At 50.3% G+C, this 26,140-nt stretch overlaps 10 protein-coding genes across 10 annotated transcripts; all 10 read right to left on the bottom strand.

The window, feature by feature from the left end:
• Positions 1 to 467: 467 nt before the first annotated feature.
• BROUX77_003388 (uncharacterized protein) lies at positions 468 to 5,545 on the bottom strand (the record flags this gene model as incomplete). Its single annotated transcript, XM_073748034.1, has 2 exons — positions 468 to 1,250; positions 2,075 to 5,545. The coding sequence occupies 2 exons, from the start codon at positions 5,543 to 5,545 to the stop codon at positions 468 to 470; spliced, it is 4,254 nt and encodes a 1,417-aa protein (XP_073605813.1).
• A 164-nt stretch (positions 5,546 to 5,709) lies between these two features.
• Positions 5,710 to 6,876, bottom strand: BROUX77_003387 (uncharacterized protein; the record flags this gene model as incomplete). The annotated part of the gene is made up of 1 exon (XM_073748032.1): positions 5,710 to 6,876. One exon carries the CDS (start codon positions 6,874 to 6,876, stop codon positions 5,710 to 5,712), a length of 1,167 nt encoding a protein of 388 aa, XP_073605812.1.
• Positions 6,877 to 7,779: 903 nt separating this feature from the next.
• BROUX77_003386 (uncharacterized protein) lies at positions 7,780 to 11,370 on the bottom strand (the record flags this gene model as incomplete). Its single annotated transcript, XM_073748031.1, has 1 exon — positions 7,780 to 11,370. The coding sequence occupies one exon, from the start codon at positions 11,368 to 11,370 to the stop codon at positions 7,780 to 7,782; it is 3,591 nt and encodes a 1,196-aa protein (XP_073605811.1).
• Positions 11,371 to 11,534: 164 nt separating this feature from the next.
• On the bottom strand, positions 11,535 to 12,701 carry BROUX77_003385 (uncharacterized protein; the record flags this gene model as incomplete). The annotated part of the gene is made up of 1 exon (XM_073748030.1): positions 11,535 to 12,701. The coding sequence occupies one exon, from the start codon at positions 12,699 to 12,701 to the stop codon at positions 11,535 to 11,537; it is 1,167 nt and encodes a 388-aa protein (XP_073605810.1).
• Positions 12,702 to 13,604: 903 nt separating this feature from the next.
• Positions 13,605 to 17,195, bottom strand: BROUX77_003384 (uncharacterized protein; the record flags this gene model as incomplete). The annotated part of the gene is made up of 1 exon (XM_073748029.1): positions 13,605 to 17,195. One exon carries the CDS (start codon positions 17,193 to 17,195, stop codon positions 13,605 to 13,607), a length of 3,591 nt encoding a protein of 1,196 aa, XP_073605809.1.
• Positions 17,196 to 17,359: 164 nt separating this feature from the next.
• Positions 17,360 to 18,526, bottom strand: BROUX77_003383 (uncharacterized protein; the record flags this gene model as incomplete). Its single annotated transcript, XM_073748028.1, has 1 exon — positions 17,360 to 18,526. One exon carries the CDS (start codon positions 18,524 to 18,526, stop codon positions 17,360 to 17,362), a length of 1,167 nt encoding a protein of 388 aa, XP_073605808.1.
• Positions 18,527 to 19,384: 858 nt separating this feature from the next.
• On the bottom strand, positions 19,385 to 19,648 carry BROUX77_003382 (uncharacterized protein; the record flags this gene model as incomplete). Its single annotated transcript, XM_073748027.1, has 1 exon — positions 19,385 to 19,648. The coding sequence occupies one exon, from the start codon at positions 19,646 to 19,648 to the stop codon at positions 19,385 to 19,387; it is 264 nt and encodes an 87-aa protein (XP_073605807.1).
• A 56-nt stretch (positions 19,649 to 19,704) lies between these two features.
• Positions 19,705 to 20,787, bottom strand: BROUX77_003381 (uncharacterized protein; the record flags this gene model as incomplete). Its single annotated transcript, XM_073748026.1, has 1 exon — positions 19,705 to 20,787. One exon carries the CDS (start codon positions 20,785 to 20,787, stop codon positions 19,705 to 19,707), a length of 1,083 nt encoding a protein of 360 aa, XP_073605806.1.
• A 332-nt stretch (positions 20,788 to 21,119) lies between these two features.
• Positions 21,120 to 24,314, bottom strand: BROUX77_003380 (uncharacterized protein; the record flags this gene model as incomplete). The annotated part of the gene is made up of 1 exon (XM_073748025.1): positions 21,120 to 24,314. One exon carries the CDS (start codon positions 24,312 to 24,314, stop codon positions 21,120 to 21,122), a length of 3,195 nt encoding a protein of 1,064 aa, XP_073605805.1.
• Positions 24,315 to 24,811: 497 nt separating this feature from the next.
• On the bottom strand, positions 24,812 to 25,855 carry BROUX77_003379 (uncharacterized protein; the record flags this gene model as incomplete). The annotated part of the gene is made up of 1 exon (XM_073748024.1): positions 24,812 to 25,855. One exon carries the CDS (start codon positions 25,853 to 25,855, stop codon positions 24,812 to 24,814), a length of 1,044 nt encoding a protein of 347 aa, XP_073605804.1.
• Between the last annotated feature and the right edge of the window lie 285 nt (positions 25,856 to 26,140).

Below are 26,140 nucleotides of genomic sequence, written 5' to 3'. Positions count from 1 at the left end.
AGATAACAAGGGGTAGTGAAGCTTCCTCACAAGCTTCTAAGATAAAAAAAATGTGATGTTAAAGATAATATGTGACGGGTTGTCTAAGTACGGAGAAAACTCATAGTTAGGTCCAATGCTGTTTATTATCTTTAACATAGGGAAGAAAAGAAAGAAAAGGAAGAAGAAAATCCAAACTAAAGATGGGGGAACTGGCTCTGCTTTATAGGCGTTCGACAATCCAGTTGTGTGCGCCCCACCAGGGCAACCAGCCCTATGACCCCTGTACAATAAAAGTGGAGCAACACCCGTGCACATAAAAGTGGGTCCCGACCCCTGTGACACAAAAAGTGGGTCGCACCCTGGTCGACTAAAAGTGGGTCCACAAACCCTAACCCGAAAGTGGACCCAACTTCAAATCACACAAAAAGTGGGTCAACATGGATCAGCCCAAAGATGATCCAACGTCGGGTCCACGACCCGTAACATTACCCCCCTCCTCTCATCCGTGTGCGGGGGCCTGTCATAGCGCCAGTCTGTGGCTCTCCAACGTCATCCTCATCTCCAAACTCGGCTTCGAAAGTCTCCAGTGCTTCCGTCTCCTCAAAGTCGGCTCGCGGTCTCCAGTCTGGCTCTGCATACCCTGCCCATTTGACAAGTACCTCTCTGCGGTAGCCTCTTCCTACGCGTCTCCGGCGGCTTCTCAAGATTCGCTCGACCAAGTATTCAGGCTCTCCATATTCGTTCTCTTCGAGCGCGGGGGGTTGCGTGTCGTCGGTCTTTTGGGAGGGGAGTGGATTCCCGGCTGCTCTCTTGATCAGGTCGACATGGAACTTCGGGTAGATATTCGTAGGCACATCAAGCTCGACAACGTGGGGAGATACGACTTTCGTCACTCGGTATTTGGCGTTGACCCACGACATTTTCTTGGAAATCTGGGGTGTCGAAATGTTCTTTAGCTTGAGCCACACTAGGTCGCCTACTTCGAAACGCTCTTGGCTGCTGCGTGACTTGTTGGCCTGATTCTCCATTTCTTGCTGTCGTGACGCCATGGCGGCTTGTGCCAACTCCCAGCCTTCACGGAATCTCTCAACGAATCTCTCGGCGTCTTGCTGTTCCAGTGTCTTCGGCGACTCTTCCGGTTGGACTTGCTCGATCGTGTCCACATGGTAGCCGTGGGTATTACGGATAGGGCCCGAAGAAAGGATTAGGGTTCCGGGTACAGCCAACGACTCGGGACAATGATAGGTTCCTGAGGTGGACAGTCGGGCCTGTGGAGGAAGACGTCAGTTAGACAGAGTGCTAAGACGTATGGTCGGTTGAGATGAAGAGGCAACACACAACTTAGATGGCTATTCTGAGAATAGAGCGGCACAAAGAGGAAGGAGGAGGAACAATCACACACTTCAAAGAAGAAGAAAGGTTGAACTGCAAAGAAAGCAAGAACAGAATGGTATAAAGAAGAAGAAGAAGGTAAGCAAGTGCATGTGATTGTTAAGCTTGGAGAACAAGAGTAAACCTGATCAACTCAGGGCAGGAGACGACGATATTTATGTTGTCGGCGCTCCTGACAAAACTCTGTCTTCCCAAGCTAGAAACAATCAACATCTAACTACGAACAAAAGATAAGTCTCGTGTAAACAAGACGTAACAGGTTCGTAACAATCGAACCAGATAACAACCCCCACCTAAGCACGCAATGGCAATTGCAACAAGAAAACTCCGCAGCAGCAGAACAACGTCTATCAGAGCACCCGTGCTCAGCACATCCCACGACAACCTCATATCCGTTGATCAACTCACGATCTACACAGACCAACCTGTGCCATAAGCGCATCTTCATAGGTCGCCGACCTTCGGCGTTGTGGAAAAGAAGAGTGGGGTAGGTCTCATGCATAACCCTTAGCATGAGCAGTGTCAGGATAGCTATTCATGACAGTAGCCCCCCTTTTTATGACTGATTTCCACAGCAGTACTAAGATCGTCTGGCGTTAGGCATCCTCTTGTAGAATTCTGCAACCTTCTCAGGTGCATTGGCTAAATGGTCCAGAGGTTCCCAGGAGGGTCCATCATGTTCATAGCCCTCCCAAACTACTTGATATTGCAGAGGGCCACGCGAAGACACGCCTATAATTTCCTTGACCACAAATTCTTCCTCGCCATCTACTATGACGGGAGGAGGAGGAGGGTTTTTCTGGCCAGGAAGAGGATCCGACGCACATGGTTCCAGCAGACAAACGTGGAAGACGGGATGAACCTTCATAGTGGCAGGGAGTGCCAACTCGTAGGCATGCGAAGACACCTTCCGTAGAATCTTAAATGGGCCAAGCTTCTTGAAGTCCAACTTCTTTGAAGGACGAGTAGTTCGAATATTTCTACTCAAAAGCCACACTAAGTCCCCTTCTCGAAGGAGAGGGGCGGAAGATTTGTGTCGATTCGCGTACTCGGTCATCCGCTCACGGCTCCACGTAATTTCAGTCTTTAAAAACTGACAAATGTTGTCAAGCTCTTTAACAAAGTTCCGCAACGGGCCTTTTTCCACAGAGACTGGGAGCGACTCACGCCCACTTCTGGGGTGAAACCCGTGGTTCGCAAAGAAGGGCGTCAGCATAGTAGAACTGGACTCGGAGTCATTGTAAGAGAACTCCGCCAAGGGCAAAAGATCAGCCCAATTGTCCTGTCTATAGTTGGTGTAACCCCGCAGGTATTGCTCCAAAATAGAGTTCACACGCTCAGTCTGACCATCGGTCTGAGGGTGGAACGCAGTACTCAGATTTTGCTTTATGCCCAACAGTTTGGCTAAAGCCTTGGAAAAAGCCGACGTAAACAGACTACCCCTGTCGGACACAATGTCCAATGGCAGACCGTGGAGCCTATACACTGCTGACAAATAGAGCTTAGCAAAACCTGCAGCATCCAGCGAGGAATCGCAAGGTATCAAGTGAGCCATTTTGCTAAGCCTATCGACGACAACGAGAATCATGTCAAAAGAATTGGAGACCGGCAAGCCGGTGATAAAATCAAGGGACACAGATGTCCACCGAGCTTGCGGAATGGTCAGAGGTTTCAGTAGACCGTAGGGACTATGTCGCGCGGACTTGATCCGTTGGCAGACCTCACAATTTCGGATGTACCGGATGACATCACGACGCATCCCGGGCCACCAGTATTCCCGAACAAGAAGTTCAAAAGTGTTCTTTTGTCCAGGGTGTCCGCTAGGCATAATATCATGACAATTCTTCAATGCACGAACTCGTAGATCCTCGTTCGGCAAATATAGAAGGTCGTTGACAAACAAAAGACCGTCATTGTCAAGCCTGCAGACACTGAGGTCCACATCTGGAGGTTTGGTCGACTGGCCTCGAAGAGCAGAAATAACATCAAGAGCCCACTTGTCCGTGGATAGCGCGATTTTTACCTCGTCTACCAAAGACATGGTACCAATAAAATTTTCAGGGGGAATAATAGGAGCACACAGCTCTTTATCCTCCTCAGAAGAAGAAGAAACGAGGTCTTCGTAGCGTCTGGTCAGGGCATCAGCTCTAGAATTCAAGGAGCCAGGCCTATAAGTGATGACATAACGGTACTCGCTCAGTTCCATAGCCCACCTCGCTTGCCGTCTGTTCATGGCCGGAATTTGCTTAAGAACGGCTAAATTCCGATGGTCCGTCAATACCAGAACAGGTTTTTCCAGACTTTCAACCATGAATCGCCACGACTTTAGAGACTCCACAATGGCTAACAACTCCTTGTCACCTACGCCGTAGTTACACTGGGCAGGATTCATTTTTTGAGAGAAATAGGCCACGGGGTGTAGTAGAAGCCCCTTGTCAGTCGGGTGGTATTGAGACATGACGGCAGATATTACACGGTCAGACGCGTCTGTTTCAATAACAGTGTCCAACAGGTAATCAAAGTGCTTGAGGATAGGTTCAGAGCAGAAAAGGTCCTTCAGGGTGTGAAATGCTGCCTCACATTCAGAGGACCAGACAAAAGATTGCGTCTTTTTAGTCAACTCGAAGAGAGGTGTGCAGATTCTAGAGAAGTCACGGATGAACCTCCTATAGAAATTGGCAAAACCCAAAAAGGACTGGACTCCCTTAACAGTTCGGGGAGCCTCCCACTCACGGACAGCCGCAACTTTAGCGGGGTCCATCTTCAGAGCATCGGCTGAAATAACAAAGCCAACAAAGGTAGTTTCAGTCTTGTCGAATTCGCATTTTTCACCCTTGACAAACAGACTGGCCTGCGCTAATTTTAGCAGGACTTTGCGCACATGAACATCATGTTCCTCTTGGTTCAGAGAGAACACCAGGATATCATCCAAGTAACAGACACAGAATATGTCCAAATACTCCGACAAGACCTCGCTGACATATTTCTGACACGTGGCAGGAGCATTGGTGAGCCCAAACGGCATCACATTGTACTCAAAAATGCCATATCGAGTTCTGAAAGCTGTCTTGTATTCATCACCTTTCTTGATGCGAATCAAGTGGTACGCAGCTCTCAGATCCAGCTTTGTAAAAATGTTTCCCGTAGCCGCCGTGCGCAGTGATTCATTGATCCGAGGCAGAGGAGTTACGTCTTTGATGGTGATATCATTGACGGCTCGGAAATCAACACAGAATCGTAAACTGCCTGGCTTCCTAGCAAAAAGAATCGGGGAAGCCAGCGGCGAAGAGGAAGAGGAAATAAAGCCTTTAGCAAGCATGCCATCTAGATATTTTTTGACAGCCTGCAACTCGAGTGGAGTCATATCGTACAGCGGGGCCTTGGGGTATTTCGCATCGGGAACGAAGTTAATCGCATGATCAATGTCCCGGTGAGGTGGTAGTTGATCAGCACCTTCTCGAGAGAACAGAGGAAGTAGGTCATGGTATTTCTTCGGGATGCGTTCAAGGAGCCGTGCATGCTCTTGTTCCGGAGTTAGGTCCTCCTGATTGAGATAATCCAGGACTTCCTGAGCGGTGACACGATAAATCTGTAGTTTCTCAGCTTTGGCAAAGCGATGCAAAGCCTGAGACGACACCGTCACACAGGAACAAGACACAGCTGACGATTGTGCAATAAAAGAAGGAAGGGGTGAAGTGGCTGAAGCAGGAGCAGATCCCTCAATCTGACTGCCAGCGGTAGAAGCAATATTTTTGTCGTTTTTTGTATAAGAAAAATCAAACGAAGCGCCAGAATCAGTAGAAGCAGTCGAAACAGAAGAAGAAGAAGAAGAAGAATCAGAAGCTGCCACAGCATTGCCATCGGCGGTAGAAGTAACCGATATCTTGAGCGTATTGGAAGGCCAAGAAATTTCCGGGTTATGGGCGTCGAGCCAGCATTTCCCCAGGATGATGTGGTAGCCCCCAAGCTTCGTGATTTGAAAAACCAAAGTTTCTGAATAATTAGGAAAAGAGAGGGACAAAGGAACTTGGTGGGTCACTTTACCCGCAGCAGTTTCACTACCATCAACAACATGGAGCGACTCGGCTCTGGCCTTGAGAACAGTAGGAATCTGATGCCTTGCTATAAATTCAGAATCCACAAAACAAGTTGTTGATCCCGAATCCACCATAGCGTAGGCCTCAATGGAATTATTCACTGTCACAGGAATAACCAGAGGGGGAGAGTTACCATAATCGATAGCATTATCAAGAGAACAAGTGCTGATTCTCAAGAGACCCTCATCAGCAGCGTCAGGGCTAGCCAGGACCAGAGGGGAATGGGTCGGTAGCCCTTCTAGTTTTTTGACGCATCAGGCGCAGGGGCCGTCGAGGGAGCCCGGGTAGAAGTGGAGGGAGAAGGGACAGTAGCTGCGCGAAGAGCAAGGTTGTTTTTGGGGCAAGCCTTTAGCATGTGGTCCTTTGCGCCACACTTCCAACAAACACCCTTTGCCATTTTGCCGTCAGCAGTCTTACGGAAGGGTAGACCGTTGGCATCGGGACCTGCAGAGGTACCCTTAGCTGGCTTGGTGTTGGGGACAGCTTTTTGGGCGCCAGCATTTCTCGAACGAGAATCTTGCTGAAAGGGGACCACACCAGGAGGCGGTTGGATTTTCCCGTTGTTTCCCCGGGTTCGGTTGTTGATCGTATTGTCCAGCGTGTTGCAGAAATTAGCGAACTGATCAAGCGTTCCCTTAGGGGCAGGATAGGTGTTCCAAGCCAGAGCGTCCTGTATGTGGGGCTTGAGGCCTCGCTGAAATAGTGCAATGGTGAAATCAGCGTCGGCCCAACCGAGTTTCTTCAACAGCGTTGTAAAAGCAGAGTGATAGGCAGTACAAGTACCTGTCTGCTTTAAGTCGAAGATCTGCTGGGTCGCAGTCATGCGCCAGTCAGGGTCATCGAAAGCCTCAGCTAACGATTTCATAAAATCGTCGTACGTTTCAAAGTTCATGTGTCCAGTGGCCGGGTCCATCCGAGGCATGGCCCAATCCAGAGCGCCATCTCTAAGGTAGGAGAAGGCAGTCATCAGCTTGCGCTGCTCCGTGCGGTGGTGCTTGGGTGCAGCAGCAAATTTGACCGCAAGTTGCCTCTGGAACGCCTGGAAGCCTTGCTGATTGCCATCATAGGGCACGACATCAAGATGCTTGTCGGCCTCTTTCAACGGATCGGCATCCTCTTCCCGTTTGACTCGGGGAAGAGACTCAAGGGAGTTGAAGCGGGCTTCAGCGCCAGCCTGGAACGCAGCCCAGTAAACCTGAGCCGCATCAGGAACAGAGCCAACGGGGATGGGCGGGGCACCATCGTCGGTGCGCAGACCAGACATGTAAGCCGCCACAATAGCCATTTTGATCTCAGCACTGAACTCCCTAGGAAGGGCACCGAGATGCCAGTTCTCAGGAGTTCGGTCAGGAATCGACAGGAGGAACGTATTGAGATGCTCGATCATTTCGCGAGTGAGGGCCATTGCGAGTTGAAACGTAATAGAGAGGGAAAAATAAATGAGGAGAGAAAAAAGTGCCAAAGAGAGCCAAAGTTGTAATAGCGTCGGGTCTTCAAATGAAGCTTAACAAAATATTACGGATAGGGCCCGAAGAAAGGATTAGGGTTCCGGGTACAGCCAACGACTCGGGACAATGATAGGTTCCTGAGGTGGACAGTCGGGCCTGTGGAGGAAGACGTCAGTTAGACAGAGTGCTAAGACGTATGGTCGGTTGAGATGAAGAGGCAACACACAACTTAGATGGCTATTCTGAGAATAGAGCGGCACAAAGAGGAAGGAGGAGGAACAATCACACACTTCAAAGAAGAAGAAAGGTTGAACTGCAAAGAAAGCAAGAACAGAATGGTATAAAGAAGAAGAAGAAGGTAAGCAAGTGCATGTGATTGTTAAGCTTGGAGAACAAGAGTAAACCTGATCAACTCAGGGCAGGAGACGACGATATTTATGTTGTCGGCGCTCCTGACAAAACTCTGTCTTCCCAAGCTAGAAACAATCAACATCTAACTACGAACAAAAGATAAGTCTCGTGTAAACAAGACGTAACAGGTTCGTAACAATCGAACCAGATAACAACCCCCACCTAAGCACGCAATGGCAATTGCAACAAGAAAACTCCGCAGCAGCAGAACAACGTCTATCAGAGCACCCGTGCTCAGCACATCCCACGACAACCTCATATCCGTTGATCAACTCACGATCTACACAGACCAACCTGTGCCATAAGCGCATCTTCATAGGTCGCCGACCTTCGGCGTTGTGGAAAAGAAGAGTGGGGTAGGTCTCATGCATAACCCTTAGCATGAGCAGTGTCAGGATAGCTATTCATGACAGTAGCCCCCCTTTTTATGACTGATTTCCACAGCAGTACTAAGATCGTCTGGCGTTAGGCATCCTCTTGTAGAATTCTGCAACCTTCTCAGGTGCATTGGCTAAATGGTCCAGAGGTTCCCAGGAGGGTCCATCATGTTCATAGCCCTCCCAAACTACTTGATATTGCAGAGGGCCACGCGAAGACACGCCTATAATTTCCTTGACCACAAATTCTTCCTCGCCATCTACTATGACGGGAGGAGGAGGAGGGTTTTTCTGGCCAGGAAGAGGATCCGACGCACATGGTTCCAGCAGACAAACGTGGAAGACGGGATGAACCTTCATAGTGGCAGGGAGTGCCAACTCGTAGGCATGCGAAGACACCTTCCGTAGAATCTTAAATGGGCCAAGCTTCTTGAAGTCCAACTTCTTTGAAGGACGAGTAGTTCGAATATTTCTACTCAAAAGCCACACTAAGTCCCCTTCTCGAAGGAGAGGGGCGGAAGATTTGTGTCGATTCGCGTACTCGGTCATCCGCTCACGGCTCCACGTAATTTCAGTCTTTAAAAACTGACAAATGTTGTCAAGCTCTTTAACAAAGTTCCGCAACGGGCCTTTTTCCACAGAGACTGGGAGCGACTCACGCCCACTTCTGGGGTGAAACCCGTGGTTCGCAAAGAAGGGCGTCAGCATAGTAGAACTGGACTCGGAGTCATTGTAAGAGAACTCCGCCAAGGGCAAAAGATCAGCCCAATTGTCCTGTCTATAGTTGGTGTAACCCCGCAGGTATTGCTCCAAAATAGAGTTCACACGCTCAGTCTGACCATCGGTCTGAGGGTGGAACGCAGTACTCAGATTTTGCTTTATGCCCAACAGTTTGGCTAAAGCCTTGGAAAAAGCCGACGTAAACAGACTACCCCTGTCGGACACAATGTCCAATGGCAGACCGTGGAGCCTATACACTGCTGACAAATAGAGCTTAGCAAAACCTGCAGCATCCAGCGAGGAATCGCAAGGTATCAAGTGAGCCATTTTGCTAAGCCTATCGACGACAACGAGAATCATGTCAAAAGAATTGGAGACCGGCAAGCCGGTGATAAAATCAAGGGACACAGATGTCCACCGAGCTTGCGGAATGGTCAGAGGTTTCAGTAGACCGTAGGGACTATGTCGCGCGGACTTGATCCGTTGGCAGACCTCACAATTTCGGATGTACCGGATGACATCACGACGCATCCCGGGCCACCAGTATTCCCGAACAAGAAGTTCAAAAGTGTTCTTTTGTCCAGGGTGTCCGCTAGGCATAATATCATGACAATTCTTCAATGCACGAACTCGTAGATCCTCGTTCGGCAAATATAGAAGGTCGTTGACAAACAAAAGACCGTCATTGTCAAGCCTGCAGACACTGAGGTCCACATCTGGAGGTTTGGTCGACTGGCCTCGAAGAGCAGAAATAACATCAAGAGCCCACTTGTCCGTGGATAGCGCGATTTTTACCTCGTCTACCAAAGACATGGTACCAATAAAATTTTCAGGGGGAATAATAGGAGCACACAGCTCTTTATCCTCCTCAGAAGAAGAAGAAACGAGGTCTTCGTAGCGTCTGGTCAGGGCATCAGCTCTAGAATTCAAGGAGCCAGGCCTATAAGTGATGACATAACGGTACTCGCTCAGTTCCATAGCCCACCTCGCTTGCCGTCTGTTCATGGCCGGAATTTGCTTAAGAACGGCTAAATTCCGATGGTCCGTCAATACCAGAACAGGTTTTTCCAGACTTTCAACCATGAATCGCCACGACTTTAGAGACTCCACAATGGCTAACAACTCCTTGTCACCTACGCCGTAGTTACACTGGGCAGGATTCATTTTTTGAGAGAAATAGGCCACGGGGTGTAGTAGAAGCCCCTTGTCAGTCGGGTGGTATTGAGACATGACGGCAGATATTACACGGTCAGACGCGTCTGTTTCAATAACAGTGTCCAACAGGTAATCAAAGTGCTTGAGGATAGGTTCAGAGCAGAAAAGGTCCTTCAGGGTGTGAAATGCTGCCTCACATTCAGAGGACCAGACAAAAGATTGCGTCTTTTTAGTCAACTCGAAGAGAGGTGTGCAGATTCTAGAGAAGTCACGGATGAACCTCCTATAGAAATTGGCAAAACCCAAAAAGGACTGGACTCCCTTAACCGTTCGGGGAGCCTCCCACTCACGGACAGCCGCAACTTTAGCGGGGTCCATCTTCAGAGCATCGGCTGAAATAACAAAGCCAACAAAGGTAGTTTCAGTCTTGTCGAATTCGCATTTTTCACCCTTGACAAACAGACTGGCCTGCGCTAATTTTAGCAGGACTTTGCGCACATGAACATCATGTTCCTCTTGGTTCAGAGAGAACACCAGGATATCATCCAAGTAACAGACACAGAATATGTCCAAATACTCCGACAAGACCTCGCTGACATATTTCTGACACGTGGCAGGAGCATTGGTGAGCCCAAACGGCATCACATTGTACTCAAAAATGCCATATCGAGTTCTGAAAGCTGTCTTGTATTCATCACCTTTCTTGATGCGAATCAAGTGGTACGCAGCTCTCAGATCCAGCTTTGTAAAAATGTTTCCCGTAGCCGCCGTGCGCAGTGATTCATTGATCCGAGGCAGAGGAGTTACGTCTTTGATGGTGATATCATTGACGGCTCGGAAATCAACACAGAATCGTAAACTGCCTGGCTTCCTAGCAAAAAGAATCGGGGAAGCCAGCGGCGAAGAGGAAGAGGAAATAAAGCCTTTAGCAAGCATGCCATCTAGATATTTTTTGACAGCCTGCAACTCGAGTGGAGTCATATCGTACAGCGGGGCCTTGGGGTATTTCGCATCGGGAACGAAGTTAATCGCATGATCAATGTCCCGGTGAGGTGGTAGTTGATCAGCACCTTCTCGAGAGAACAGAGGAAGTAGGTCATGGTATTTCTTCGGGATGCGTTCAAGGAGCCGTGCATGCTCTTGTTCCGGAGTTAGGTCCTCCTGATTGAGATAATCCAGGACTTCCTGAGCGGTGACACGATAAATCTGTAGTTTCTCAGCTTTGGCAAAGCGATGCAAAGCCTGAGACGACACCGTCACACAGGAACAAGACACAGCTGACGATTGTGCAATAAAAGAAGGAAGGGGTGAAGTGGCTGAAGCAGGAGCAGATCCCTCAATCTGACTGCCAGCGGTAGAAGCAATATTTTTGTCGTTTTTTGTATAAGAAAAATCAAACGAAGCGCCAGAATCAGTAGAAGCAGTCGAAACAGAAGAAGAAGAAGAAGAAGAATCAGAAGCTGCCACAGCATTGCCATCGGCGGTAGAAGTAACCGATATCTTGAGCGTATTGGAAGGCCAAGAAATTTCCGGGTTATGGGCGTCGAGCCAGCATTTCCCCAGGATGATGTGGTAGCCCCCAAGCTTCGTGATTTGAAAAACCAAAGTTTCTGAATAATTAGGAAAAGAGAGGGACAAAGGAACTTGGTGGGTCACTTTACCCGCAGCAGTTTCACTACCATCAACAACATGGAGCGACTCGGCTCTGGCCTTGAGAACAGTAGGAATCTGATGCCTTGCTATAAATTCAGAATCCACAAAACAAGTTGTTGATCCCGAATCCACCATAGCGTAGGCCTCAATGGAATTATTCACTGTCACAGGAATAACCAGAGGGGGAGAGTTACCATAATCGATAGCATTATCAAGAGAACAAGTGCTGATTCTCAAGAGACCCTCATCAGCAGCGTCAGGGCTAGCCAGGACCAGAGGGGAATGGGTCGGTAGCCCTTCTAGTTTTTTGACGCATCAGGCGCAGGGGCCGTCGAGGGAGCCCGGGTAGAAGTGGAGGGAGAAGGGACAGTAGCTGCGCGAAGAGCAAGGTTGTTTTTGGGGCAAGCCTTTAGCATGTGGTCCTTTGCGCCACACTTCCAACAAACACCCTTTGCCATTTTGCCGTCAGCAGTCTTACGGAAGGGTAGACCGTTGGCATCGGGACCTGCAGAGGTACCCTTAGCTGGCTTGGTGTTGGGGACAGCTTTTTGGGCGCCAGCATTTCTCGAACGAGAATCTTGCTGAAAGGGGACCACACCAGGAGGCGGTTGGATTTTCCCGTTGTTTCCCCGGGTTCGGTTGTTGATCGTATTGTCCAGCGTGTTGCAGAAATTAGCGAACTGATCAAGCGTTCCCTTAGGGGCAGGATAGGTGTTCCAAGCCAGAGCGTCCTGTATGTGGGGCTTGAGGCCTCGCTGAAATAGTGCAATGGTGAAATCAGCGTCGGCCCAACCGAGTTTCTTCAACAGCGTTGTAAAAGCAGAGTGATAGGCAGTACAAGTACCTGTCTGCTTTAAGTCGAAGATCTGCTGGGTCGCAGTCATGCGCCAGTCAGGGTCATCGAAAGCCTCAGCTAACGATTTCATAAAATCGTCGTACGTTTCAAAGTTCATGTGTCCAGTGGCCGGGTCCATCCGAGGCATGGCCCAATCCAGAGCGCCATCTCTAAGGTAGGAGAAGGCAGTCATCAGCTTGCGCTGCTCCGTGCGGTGGTGCTTGGGTGCAGCAGCAAATTTGACCGCAAGTTGCCTCTGGAACGCCTGGAAGCCTTGCTGATTGCCATCATAGGGCACGACATCAAGATGCTTGTCGGCCTCTTTCAACGGATCGGCATCCTCTTCCCGTTTGACTCGGGGAAGAGACTCAAGGGAGTTGAAGCGGGCTTCAGCGCCAGCCTGGAACGCAGCCCAGTAAACCTGAGCCGCATCAGGAACAGAGCCAACGGGGATGGGCGGGGCACCATCGTCGGTGCGCAGACCAGACATGTAAGCCGCCACAATAGCCATTTTGATCTCAGCACTGAACTCCCTAGGAAGGGCACCGAGATGCCAGTTCTCAGGAGTTCGGTCAGGAATCGACAGGAGGAACGTATTGAGATGCTCGATCATTTCGCGAGTGAGGGCCATTGCGAGTTGAAACGTAATAGAGAGGGAAAAATAAATGAGGAGAGAAAAAAGTGCCAAAGAGAGCCAAAGTTGTAATAGCGTCGGGTCTTCAAATGAAGCTTAACAAAATATTACGGATAGGGCCCGAAGAAAGGATTAGGGTTCCGGGTACAGCCAACGACTCGGGACAATGATAGGTTCCTGAGGTGGACAGTCGGGCCTGTGGAGGAAGACGTCAGTTAGACAGAGTGCTAAGACGTATGGTCGGTTGAGATGAAGAGGCAACACACAACTTAGATGGCTATTCTGAGAATAGAGCGGCACAAAGAGGAAGGAGGAGGAACAATCACACACTTCAAAGAAGAAGAAAGGTTGAACTGCAAAGAAAGCAAGAACAGAATGGTATAAAGAAGAAGAAGAAGGTAAGCAAGTGCATGTGATTGTTAAGCTTGGAGAACAAGAGTAAACCTGATCAACTCAGGGCAGGAGACGACGATATTTATGTTGTCGGCGCTCCTGACAAAACTCTGTCTTCCCAAGCTAGAAACAATCAACATCTAACTACGAACAAAAGATAAGTCTCGTGTAAACAAGACGTAACAGGTTCGTAACAATCGAACCAGATAACAACCCCCACCTAAGCACGCAATGGCAATTGCAACAAGAAAACTCCGCAGCAGCAGAACAACGTCTATCAGAGCACCCGTGCTCAGCACATCCCACGACAACCTCATATCCGTTGATCAACTCACGATCTACACAGACCAACCTGTGCCATAAGCGCATCTTCATAGGTCGCCGACCTTCGGCGTTGTGGAAAAGAAGAGTGGGGTAGGTCTCATGCATAACCCTTAGCATGAGCAGTGTCAGGATAGCTATTCATGACAGTAGCCCCCCTTTTTATGACTGATTTCCACAGCAGTACTAAGATCGTCTGGCGTTAGGCATCCTCTTGTAGAATTCTGCAACCTTCTCAGGTGCATTGGCTAAATGGTCCAGAGGTTCCCAGGAGGGTCCATCATGTTCATAGCCCTCCCAAACTACTTGATATTGCAGAGGGCCACGCGAAGACACGCCTATAATTTCCTTGACCACAAATTCTTCCTCGCCATCTACTATGACGGGAGGAGGAGGAGGGTTTTTCTGGCCAGGAAGAGGATCCGACGCACATGGTTCCAGCAGACAAACGTGGAAGACGGGATGAACCTTCATAGTGGCAGGGAGTGCCAACTCGTAGGCATGCGAAGACACCTTCCGTAGAATCTTAAATGGGCCAAGCTTCTTGAAGTCCAACTTCTTTGAAGGACGAGTAGTTCGAATATTTCTACTCAAAAGCCACACTAAGTCCCCTTCTCGAAGGAGAGGGGCGGAAGATTTGTGTCGATTCGCGTACTCGGTCATCCGCTCACGGCTCCACGTAATTTCAGTCTTTAAAAACTGACAAATGTTGTCAAGCTCTTTAACAAAGTTCCGCAACGGGCCTTTTTCCACAGAGACTGGGAGCGACTCACGCCCACTTCTGGGGTGAAACCCGTGGTTCGCAAAGAAGGGCGTCAGCATAGTAGAACTGGACTCGGAGTCATTGTAAGAGAACTCCGCCAAGGGCAAAAGATCAGCCCAATTGTCCTGTCTATAGTTGGTGTAACCCCGCAGGTATTGCTCCAAAATAGAGTTCACACGCTCAGTCTGACCATCGGTCTGAGGGTGGAACGCAGTACTCAGATTTTGCTTTATGCCCAACAGTTTGGCTAAAGCCTTGGAAAAAGCCGACGTAAACAGACTACCCCTGTCGGACACAATGTCCAATGGCAGACCGTGGAGCCTATACACTGCTGACAAATAGAGCTTAGCAAAACCTGCAGCATCCAGCGAGGAATCGCAAGGTATCAAGTGAGCCATTTTGCTAAGCCTATCGACGACAACGAGAATCATGTCAAAAGAATTGGAGACCGGCAAGCCGGTGATAAAATCAAGGGACACAGATGTCCACCGAGCTTGCGGAATGGTCAGAGGTTTCAGTAGACCGTAGGGACTATGTCGCGCGGACTTGATCCGTTGGCAGACCTCACAATTTCGGATGTACCGGATGACATCACGACGCATCCCGGGCCACCAGTATTCCCGAACAAGAAGTTCAAAAGTGTTCTTTTGTCCAGGGTGTCCGCTAGGCATAATATCATGACAATTCTTCAATGCACGAACTCGTAGATCCTCGTTCGGCAAATATAGAAGGTCGTTGACAAACAAAAGACCGTCATTGTCAAGCCTGCAGACACTGAGGTCCACATCTGGAGGTTTGGTCGACTGGCCTCGAAGAGCAGAAATAACATCAAGAGCCCACTTGTCCGTGGATAGCGCGATTTTTACCTCGTCTACCAAAGACATGGTACCAATAAAATTTTCAGGGGGAATAATAGGAGCACACAGCTCTTTATCCTCCTCAGAAGAAGAAGAAACGAGGTCTTCGTAGCGTCTGGTCAGGGCATCAGCTCTAGAATTCAAGGAGCCAGGCCTATAAGTGATGACATAACGGTACTCGCTCAGTTCCATAGCCCACCTCGCTTGCCGTCTGTTCATGGCCGGAATTTGCTTAAGAACGGCTAAATTCCGATGGTCCGTCAATACCAGAACAGGTTTTTCCAGACTTTCAACCATGAATCGCCACGACTTTAGAGACTCCACAATGGCTAACAACTCCTTGTCACCTACGCCGTAGTTACACTGGGCAGGATTCATTTTTTGAGAGAAATAGGCCACGGGGTGTAGTAGAAGCCCCTTGTCAGTCGGGTGGTATTGAGACATGACGGCAGATATTACACGGTCAGACGCGTCTGTTTCAATAACAGTGTCCAACAGGTAATCAAAGTGCTTGAGGATAGGTTCAGAGCAGAAAAGGTCCTTCAGGGTGTGAAATGCTGCCTCACATTCAGAGGACCAGACAAAAGATTGCGTCTTTTTAGTCAACTCGAAGAGAGGTGTGCAGATTCTAGAGAAGTCACGGATGAACCTCCTATAGAAATTGGCAAAACCCAAAAAGGACTGGACTCCCTTAACCGTTCGGGGAGCCTCCCACTCACGGACAGCCGCAACTTTAGCGGGGTCCATCTTCAGAGCATCGGCTGAAATAACAAAGCCAACAAAGGTAGTTTCAGTCTTGTCGAATTCGCATTTTTCACCCTTGACAAACAGACTGGCCTGCGCTAATTTTAGCAGGACTTTGCGCACATGAACATCATGTTCCTCTTGGTTCAGAGAGAACACCAGGATATCATCCAAGTAACAGACACAGAATATGTCCAAATACTCCGACAAGACCTCGCTGACATATTTCTGACACGTGGCAGGAGCATTGGTGAGCCCAAACGGCATCACATTGTACTCAAAAATGCCATATCGAGTTCTGAAAGCTGTCTTGTATTCATCACCTTTCTTGATGCGAATCAAGTGGTACGCAGCTCTCAGATCCAGCTTTGTAAAAATGTTTCCCGTAGCCGCCGTGCGCAGTGATTCATTGATCCGAGGCAGAGGAGTTACGTCTTTGATGGTGATATCATTGACGGCTCGGAAATCAACACAGAATCGTAAACTGCCTGGCTTCCTAGCAAAAAGAATCGGGGAAGCCAGCGGCGAAGAGGAAGAGGAAATAAAGCCTTTAGCAAGCATGCCATCTAGATATTTTTTGACAGCCTGCAACTCGAGTGGAGTCATATCGTACAGCGGGGCCTTGGGGTATTTCGCATCGGGAACGAAGTTAATCGCATGATCAATGTCCCGGTGAGGTGGTAGTTGATCAGCACCTTCTCGAGAGAACAGAGGAAGTAGGTCATGGTATTTCTTCGGGATGCGTTCAAGGAGCCGTGCATGCTCTTGTTCCGGAGTTAGGTCCTCCTGATTGAGATAATCCAGGACTTCCTGAGCGGTGACACGATAAATCTGTAGTTTCTCAGCTTTGGCAAAGCGATGCAAAGCCTGAGACGACACCGTCACACAGGAACAAGACACAGCTGACGATTGTGCAATAAAAGAAGGAAGGGGTGAAGTGGCTGAAGCAGGAGCAGATCCCTCAATCTGACTGCCAGCGGTAGAAGCAATATTTTTGTCGTTTTTTGTATAAGAAAAATCAAACGAAGCGCCAGAATCAGTAGAAGCAGTCGAAACAGAAGAAGAAGAAGAAGAAGAATCAGAAGCTGCCACAGCATTGCCATCGGCGGTAGAAGTAACCGATATCTTGAGCGTATTGGAAGGCCAAGAAATTTCCGGGTTATGGGCGTCGAGCCAGCATTTCCCCAGGATGATGTGGTAGCCCCCAAGCTTCGTGATTTGAAAAACCAAAGTTTCTGAATAATTAGGAAAAGAGAGGGACAAAGGAACTTGGTGGGTCACTTTACCCGCAGCAGTTTCACTACCATCAACAACATGGAGCGACTCGGCTCTGGCCTTGAGAACAGTAGGAATCTGATGCCTTGCTATAAATTCAGAATCCACAAAACAAGTTGTTGATCCCGAATCCACCATAGCGTAGGCCTCAATGGAATTATTCACTGTCACAGGAATAACCAGAGGGGGAGAGTTACCATAATCGATAGCATTATCAAGAGAACAAGTGCTGATTCTCAAGAGACCCTCATCAGCAGCGTCAGGGCTAGCCAGGACCAGAGGGGAATGGGTCGGTAGCCCTTCTAGTTTTTTGACGCATCAGGCGCAGGGGCCGTCGAGGGAGCCCGGGTAGAAGTGGAGGGAGAAGGGACAGTAGCTGCGCGAAGAGCAAGGTTGTTTTTGGGGCAAGCCTTTAGCATGTGGTCCTTTGCGCCACACTTCCAACAAACACCCTTTGCCATTTTGCCGTCAGCAGTCTTACGGAAGGGTAGACCGTTGGCATCGGGACCTGCAGAGGTACCCTTAGCTGGCTTGGTGTTGGGGACAGCTTTTTGGGCGCCAGCATTTCTCGAACGAGAATCTTGCTGAAAGGGGACCACACCAGGAGGCGGTTGGATTTTCCCGTTGTTTCCCCGGGTTCGGTTGTTGATCGTATTGTCCAGCGTGTTGCAGAAATTAGCGAACTGATCAAGCGTTCCCTTAGGGGCAGGATAGGTGTTCCAAGCCAGAGCGTCCTGTATGTGGGGCTTGAGGCCTCGCTGAAATAGTGCAATGGTGAAATCAGCGTCGGCCCAACCGAGTTTCTTCAACAGCGTTGTAAAAGCAGAGTGATAGGCAGTACAAGTACCTGTCTGCTTTAAGTCGAAGATCTGCTGGGTCGCAGTCATGCGCCAGTCAGGGTCATCGAAAGCCTCAGCTAACGATTTCATAAAATCGTCGTACGTTTCAAAGTTCATGTGTCCAGTGGCCGGGTCCATCCGAGGCATGGCCCAATCCAGAGCGCCATCTCTAAGGTAGGAGAAGGCAGTCATCAGCTTGCGCTGCTCCGTGCGGTGGTGCTTGGGTGCAGCAGCAAATTTGACCGCAAGTTGCCTCTGGAACGCCTGGAAGCCTTGCTGATTGCCATCATAGGGCACGACATCAAGATGCTTGTCGGCCTCTTTCAACGGATCGGCATCCTCTTCCCGTTTGACTCGGGGAAGAGACTCAAGGGAGTTGAAGCGGGCTTCAGCGCCAGCCTGGAACGCAGCCCAGTAAACCTGAGCCGCATCAGGAACAGAGCCAACGGGGATGGGCGGGGCACCATCGTCGGTGCGCAGACCAGACATGTAAGCCGCCACAATAGCCATTTTGATCTCAGCACTGAACTCCCTAGGAAGGGCACCGAGATGCCAGTTCTCAGGAGTTCGGTCAGGAATCGACAGGAGGAACGTATTGAGATGCTCGATCATTTCGCGAGTGAGGGCCATTGCGAGTTGAAACGTAATAGAGAGGGAAAAATAAATGAGGAGAGAAAAAAGTGCCAAAGAGAGCCAAAGTTGTAATAGCGTCGGGTCTTCAAATGAAGCTTAACAAAATATTACGGATAGGGCCCGAAGAAAGGATTAGGGTTCCGGGTACAGCCAACGACTCGGGACAATGATAGGTTCCTGAGGTGGACAGTCGGGCCTGTGGAGGAAGACGTCAGTTAGACAGAGTGCTAAGACGTATGGTCGGTTGAGATGAAGAGGCAACACACAACTTAGATGGCTATTCTGAGAATAGAGCGGCACAAAGAGGAAGGAGGAGGAACAATCACACACTTCAAAGAAGAAGAAAGGTTGAACTGCAAAGAAAGCAAGAACAGAATGGTATAAAGAAGAAGAAGAAGGTAAGCAAGTGCATGTGATTGTTAAGCTTGGAGAACAAGAGTAAACCTGATCAACTCAGGGCAGGAGACGACGATATTTATGTTGTCGGCGCTCCTGACAAAACTCTGTCTTCCCAAGCTAGAAACAATCAACATCTAACTACGAACAAAAGATAAGTCTCGTGTAAACAAGACGTAACAGGTTCGTAACAATCGAACCAGATAACAACCCCCACCTAAGCACGCAATGGCAATTGCAACAAGAAAACTCCGCAGCAGCAGAACAACGTCTATCAGAGCACCCGTGCTCAGCACATCCCACGACAACCTCATATCCGTTGATCAACTCACGATCTACACAGACCAACCTGTGCCATAAGCGCATCTTCATAGGTCGCCGACCTTCGGCGTTGTGGAAAAGAAGAGTGGGGTAGGTCTCATGCATAACCCTTAGCATGAGCAGTGTCAGGATAGCTATTCATGACAGAATATCACTCTCAGCATCGCCAAACTCGAACAGCACAGAAAACGGCAGGCCTTGGCGGACGTAGGTCAAGACCCGCGGGCGCAAAGGCATGGCCTCGAGATTCCTAACATTAAACGGCACAACCAGGGTGAAGCCCGGCTGCGTCAATGTTCTATACCCAGCTTTGAGTTTTATGGTATAAGGCTCCTGGATGCAGACAATGTCCGCCTTTCCGGTTGCAGCAGCCTCAAGTATTGTCTCATGAACAGCCTTCATTTTGTGCACGTTGTGCTGAAGGATGCGTAGACGTTGTCCGGCCGTAGGGCCCTCTTTCATAGGCGAGGGGGGCCGTCTGTCGTAGATTTGCGGTCAACGTAGGGCACTGCTGGGACAATAGCGCCGCCGACGTTGACGTTTTTGCCGACACACTTGTCGTAGTCAGCCTGGGTCAGGGCCTCGACGACCACCGAGCCAGCCTGCTTACCCTTGGCAGGGACCACAAGCCAGCGCAGCGAGTCGGAGATCTTGACGCCGTTGAAGTCCGCCATGTCCTTGGGCAGCTCCTTGAGACTGTCGAAACCGTCTTCAATCGGCACACCGTGGATGACAAAGCAGAGCTTTGACGACTTGTGTGTTCTGGAGCCGGGAGATGTGGCGCGCGTGAACTCGCAGGCGCCAAAGCAGGACAGCTCCTTGACCACGCGCTGCAGATTGGAGGTCATCAATTTGACGGCCTCACTGTCCACAGCGTGCAGCAAGATGTTGCCCGCCTTGGTGCGCTGGACCGCAGACACTGCAGTCTTGCCAAGAAGGCGGTTCACCGCGTCGCGCACGCGTCGCTGGGGCAGCGCGCTGGCTCTCGACTCGGGTGTGGTGACAATAACGACGGCCGTTTTCTCGCGAGGGGCAGTCGTGGTGGTCGTGGTGGTGGTCGTGTTGGGGGCGGGGGTCGTGGTTTTGTTGGCAGCCTTCTTCTGGGCGCGCTTGGCGACTACGGTCCACGTGTCGGGGGACTCAGTGGGCGCGTCGGCATCAGCCATAGCCGTGTCCGGGGCGGGAGGCGAGACGGCGTCATCGGTAGTAGTAGTGGCGGTCGAGGTGGTGGTCGAGGTAGTGGTGTCGGGTGTGCTGGACTGGTCGCCAGCGGTGTCGATGACCATAGCATCAGCCTGGTCAGTGGCGGCGGTTGTGGCGGTTGCGGCGGTCGCAGCATTTTTTTTGGCCTTTTTGCCGCGGCGTCTGCGCTTATTGGCCTTAGGCGCAGGGGTGGCGTTTTTTTTGCTGGCACAGGGCTCACTGCCCAGGACAGAAGGCGCGGCTGGCACCTCAGGTGTCTGTGTCGCAGCCTCGCTGTACGCAGCCACGGCTGCAGCCTCGTGTGCTGGCTTGGGGCGGGCAGCCTTTGAGACTTCCATCTCAACCAGCGTTTTGTGGTCGTGGCTGTTAAGGTGTGATTACGCTAAGCTGGATCTTCACAGAAAGGGACACAGAGGGACAAAGATCTCGAATTGAAGAACAAAACTAAACTCTCTAAATGGTGTAGAAACAATGCGACTATTTATCCTGTTGGAAAGGGAGGCAACCGACGATCGGCGGCGACGACAACTAGTTCCTCTAGGAAGTGCCGTTAGTCTTGGTTCTGGTCTGGCATTAGTTTTGCCGTACCAGCGCCGGACTAGTCCTTCGAGGATACGCCGTTAGTGTTGGTGTCGGGCTTCCGTCGGTCCTTAAGGGTGCAACCCCAACATCAGCCTCTCTTCCTCCTTTTGCGCGTCGTTTTGGTTCCTTTTTGGCTGAGCCATAGTTTGTAGGCGTCGGTATCGACCAGAAGGTCGACTGGTTCCCAGCCAGGTCTGACGTAGCCTTTCCATTTGACTTTGACTTGCTTGACACCGTTAGAAGTGCGTTCGCCTAGGATCTTTTCGACCTCCCAGTATTCTTCACCATTGATGACTTCCATAGGTGCTGGTCGATCGTCGTGAGTCTTTTGGGAAGGGAAAGCGTCGTTGGCAGCTGAGCGAAGGCGATCGGCATGGTAGACGTCGTGAGCAGTTGTACCCGGTACTTCAAGACGATAAGTGTGAGGGGTAACTTGTTCCAACACTTTGCAGTATTGGTATTTTGCTCTAAGTTTCCTGCCGAGGCCTGAGCCTTGTTGTTCAGGGCGTAGGGTGAGCCAAACGTATGAGCCTGTAGGAAAATCTGGTGCAGGACGTCGGTGTTCATTCTCGCGTTGCTCCATCTCCGCTCGTGACAGAGAAAGGTTGGCGTGGGCCCATTTCTGGGCGTCTCTCAGGCGTTGGATGACCCTCTCAGCCTGTCCGAGTGGACCGTTATTGTCGGGTTCGACAGGCAATGGTGGTGCGGCGAAGACTCGTGGGTGGTAGCCGTGAGACAAGAAGAAAGGTGAAACATTAGTGGCAGAAGATGGGGTGGCATTGATGCTGAACTCGACCATGGGCAGTAGATTGAGCCAGGCGGGGCCTTCAGCGCTGAGTTTGGCAAGTTTGACTTTGATCTCAGCGTTCATCCTCTCTGCAGCTCCATTGGTAGCCGGATGGTAAGCTGTTGTGGTTAGCCTTTCGATCTCTAGGCGTTTGCAGAGGTGTCGCCAAGCTGCGTTGACAAATTCGCGGTCAGACAAAATAGATTTTGGCATGCCGTGGTGTCGGTAAAAGTGGTGGAAGAACATATCTGCAACAGATTCCATGTCGAGGGCGTCGGCGGGAATAAGGATGACGCCCTTGGATAGACGGTCTATAACAGTTAGGACGTGGGTGTAGGTGATGCCGCCTTTCTGTGCTGGTTCCAAAGGTCCGATAAAGTCGATGGCAATCTCGGCCCAAGGCTGGTCGGGAATTGGCAAGGCTTTGAGGGTGGTGTCCTTGTTGTCGCGACGAATGTTAGAACTACCACAAATTTGACAGTTGCGGCAGAAACGGCGGATATCTTCGACGTAGCGGGGCCAGAAAAACTCTCTAGACAGCTCGACTTGCATGACGTTCTTTCCGGGGTGCAGCATCATGGGCGAGTCATGAATGTTCTGTAGGATGGCGGTTCTCAATGGCTCGTTAGTAGGTACCCATAGTTTATTCCGAAATCGAATAGCGGATTTGGCGTCCAAAGAGCAGTCGGAAATGTTGACTCTCAACTTGTGTCTGATTGTTTCGGGCCACTGTGACAGTCCATCTGTCAACGCTTTATGGATAATGGCGTATTCATCATCGGCAGCACAGGCATCAGACCAGAGTTCCCGTAAGGCAGGCGGAAGTTCGGGGGTAGAAGGGGCTTCTGGCGTGTTGGTGGTTTGTGTCGAGAAAACTTTCAGGCCGTTACCGTCGTGGTGCAAGATAGTGGCTAGTCGGTCGTTGTAGCGCGCGTCATTCGTGTTGTCTGGGGTGTCGCGGCGAGAGAGAGCATCTGGGAGAGGGGAGAGTTTACCAGGACGGTGGACGATGGTGCAGTTGTATTCGCTCAAGGTCAGGTACCATCTAGCTTGGCGTTCGGACAAGTGCTGCAACTTGGTAAAATGCAGCAAGTTTTTATGATCTGAGACGATGGTAAACGTCTCCTTCAGGCCCTTGAGTTCGCCACGCCATTCCTTCAGGGCACAGACAACAGCCAACAGCTCTTTGTCGTGGATCGGGTAGTTGCATTCGGCGGCAGTCATTTTGCGGCTGAAATAAGCACAAGGCCTAGTTGATCTATCGGGCTGCGTCTGTAGAAGCGCTGCACCGAGACAGTAGCCAGACGCGTCTGTCTCAACAACAGTTGGCAGATCTGGATTGTGCGTGCAGAGGACAGGGGTCGAGGTGAATGCTTCTTTTAGAGCCTGGAAGGACTCTTCTTCCTTTTCGCCCCACTGGAAGGCCTGGTCTTTCTTTGTCAACTGTAGCAAGGGAGTCGCTAGAGTAGTGAAATTTCTGACAAAGGTGCGGTAGAAATTGCATAGACCGAGGAAGGCTCGAACGTCCCTGACCTTCTTGGGCGTTGGCCAGTCCGACACTGCAGAGACTTTGGTTGGGTCGGTTGAAATCTTGCCGGGCTCAAGGATGTATCCCAGGTACTTCACTTTCGATACCGCGAACTCACATTTATCAATGTCGATTGTCAGTTGGCCCTCCAGAACCTTTGCTAAAGCCAAGTTGACCTTCTCGTAGTGGTCCTCTAACGTGCCGTCGGTATAAATCAAGATGTCATCGACGTAGGCAGAGCACCACACATCCAAGTATGGGCGTAGCAGACTGTTCACAAAACTTTGGAACTCTGCAGGCGCGTTGGCCAGACCAAAAGGCATGACGTTCCACTCAAAAAGGCCTTGTCGCGTTCGAAAAGCGGTCTTCCACTCATCTCCCTCGGCGATTCTGATGTTATGAAACGCGGAAACAACGTCGAGTTTCGTAAACCACTTAGCTTTGGAAGCATTAGCTAGGGTCTCGCTGATGTTTGGGAGTGGGTACCGATTCTTTTTCATAGTCGCGTTTAGTGCACGATAATCTACACAGAAGCGGAGGCCGCCACCAGGCTTTTTCACGAATAGGATGGGAGCAGCAGCAGTGGACTGGCTGTGGCGAATGTAGCCTTTTTCCAGCAATGAAAGAAGCGTCTGGCGAAGAACCACGAGTTCTTCTCTGGTCATGCTATAAAGGGGGCCCCATGGAGCTTCTTCGTCGGGCACGGTCAACTCGATCCTATGATCCTGGCCAGGCCGGCGGGGAGGCATCTTTTTAGCAAATTGTGCGTCTGGATCAAACACCTTGACCTTGTCGTGCTCGATCCAAGCTGGGATCTTCTTTTTCCACTCTCTGGGGTTGGCTGGTACTCTATCTTTCTCCAAACGGGCCAAGGCTTTATTGATATCTTCGATTGAAGCTGCAAAAACCCGCAGCTTATCTCTCTTGGCGGCGCGGAAGAAGGTGCTCGCTCTGTTTATTCGTACCATGGTAGAGCGGAAGGTATGGTTTGTCGTCGCCTTTCCTCGAGCGACAATGCCGGATTTAAATCTAACTGTGTCGGCTTCACAGTCTATCCTTGCCCCTTGTTTCTTGAGCCATGGGTATCCGATCAGGATGTCTTCGGCTAATTTTGGTACTACCCACGCCACATGTTTTTCTATGTGGCCCGATATGTCAATTTTAAACACGGCTAGTCGGTCAACCGTGACGGTACTCTTTGAATTAAATGGTACCAGCGTTCTGGGACGCGAACTGAAAAGCGTATCAAGTTTCCATTTCTTTACAAGGTCACTGCTGATCATAGAGGGGGAAGCGCTACCGGTGTCAATCAATGCAATCACGGGACAAGTGTTGTTGATCACTGCATCTAATTGAATTGATGTGTTGGTAATAGATCTATTCAACTCTTCCCATTCCTTCACAGCAGCCTTGTCGTCTTTGAAAACCTGCTTGGGCCTCTGACCACGACTTGGGGCAGAGGCGATCAGTTTCCCGAGTCCTCCTCGGCGGTCTCGTAATATTCTTCGCCCTCTTCTTCGAGTACAGGAGGAGGGAGGTTCGTGGCTGCGCGAACACTCTGTTGTACCGGGGGGCGGGCACGCTCGAATGGGCAGTTAGGGGACATGTGGCCACCAGCGCCACAACGGAGGCACAGTCCTCTGGCTCTTCGTGACTGGAGTTCTTCCTTGGAGACCCACTTGGCACGACGGGGGGCACTGTTATGGGTGGGCGCCCAGTCCATGGCATCAGGGGAGTGTTGTGCCGGGACATTGCGGAACTGGGACGTCCGGGCAGGGTTCCTCGGAGGGTGGGCATGCCGACACTCGTCGAGTTTTTGCCAGGCATTAAGCACCTGTTGTGCGTATTGTTCGTAGGTTGGGGGGTCTGGGAAACCAGCCAGGGCAGACATCACTTGCCCGGGGAGGGTGCGCCTCAGATTCATTATGCGCTCTTCGTGGCTCAGTCTATAGCAGCCAGCGATCTGCATCAACCGACTGACCCGAGCCAAATGTTCCGGAGCAGAGGCACCTCGGCATTTGAGGGTGTGCAGCTCCAAGAGTGCACGACGGGAAGCTGAGGTGTCCTCGAAGCAGCTGTCCAAGAATTCCAGGAACTTATCCACGTTCTCCAACGATGGATCGCGGCTCATGCGGGCAATGTAGGTCTGTGCCTGGAGCAAGGCATTGTCGGCTAACAGACCGTAACAGTGCAGAATGAACCCTCCTGCGCCGTTGAAGTGACTGTGGTCGTAGCGGTACTTCATCTCCACGTATGACCGGTACGTTGGGTAGAGATCAGGCCGCGTATGGTCATAACGGACCGGGCGGAGGTCGGAGGAGGTGTTTCGCACAACCACTGGGGTCGCGGGGGCGGAGTTGGGGAGTCCCTGCATTTCGTTATTGTGAGCCATTGTTGCTTCGTGGAAAACCTCTGGCTCACCGGGGACTTCTGGTAGTATGCTGTCTTCTCGGAAGCTGTGGTGGAAGGAAGAATCGTCGTCAGAGGGTGCAAAATAGTTTGGGGCCATAGGGTTTGGCCGCTGTGGATATTCAAATGGCAAAGTAAAAGAAAAGTAAAAATATATCTCGATCCCTCGTCGGGTCGGCGGTAAAGTAAAAAAAAAAGGAAAGATAAGAGTGACTTAAGGAAAAATAAAAAAAAAAAAAAAAGGAAAAGGGAAAGGGGGGTTTGAGAATTCGAGATGATGTTAAGGTGTGATTACGCTAAGCTGGATCTTCACAGAAAGGGACACAGAGGGACAAAGATCTCGAATTGAAGAACAAAACTAAACTCTCTAAATGGTGTAGAAACA

This window comes from Berkeleyomyces rouxiae (assembly GCF_048999995.1).
Source record: "Berkeleyomyces rouxiae strain 22BRR77 chromosome Unknown BrBRR77_ptg000003l, whole genome shotgun sequence".
NCBI lineage: Eukaryota > Fungi > Ascomycota > Sordariomycetes > Microascales > Ceratocystidaceae > Berkeleyomyces > Berkeleyomyces rouxiae.
Note: the sequence above shows the minus strand (reverse complement) of the source record. Positions and strands in the feature narration are given on the sequence as shown.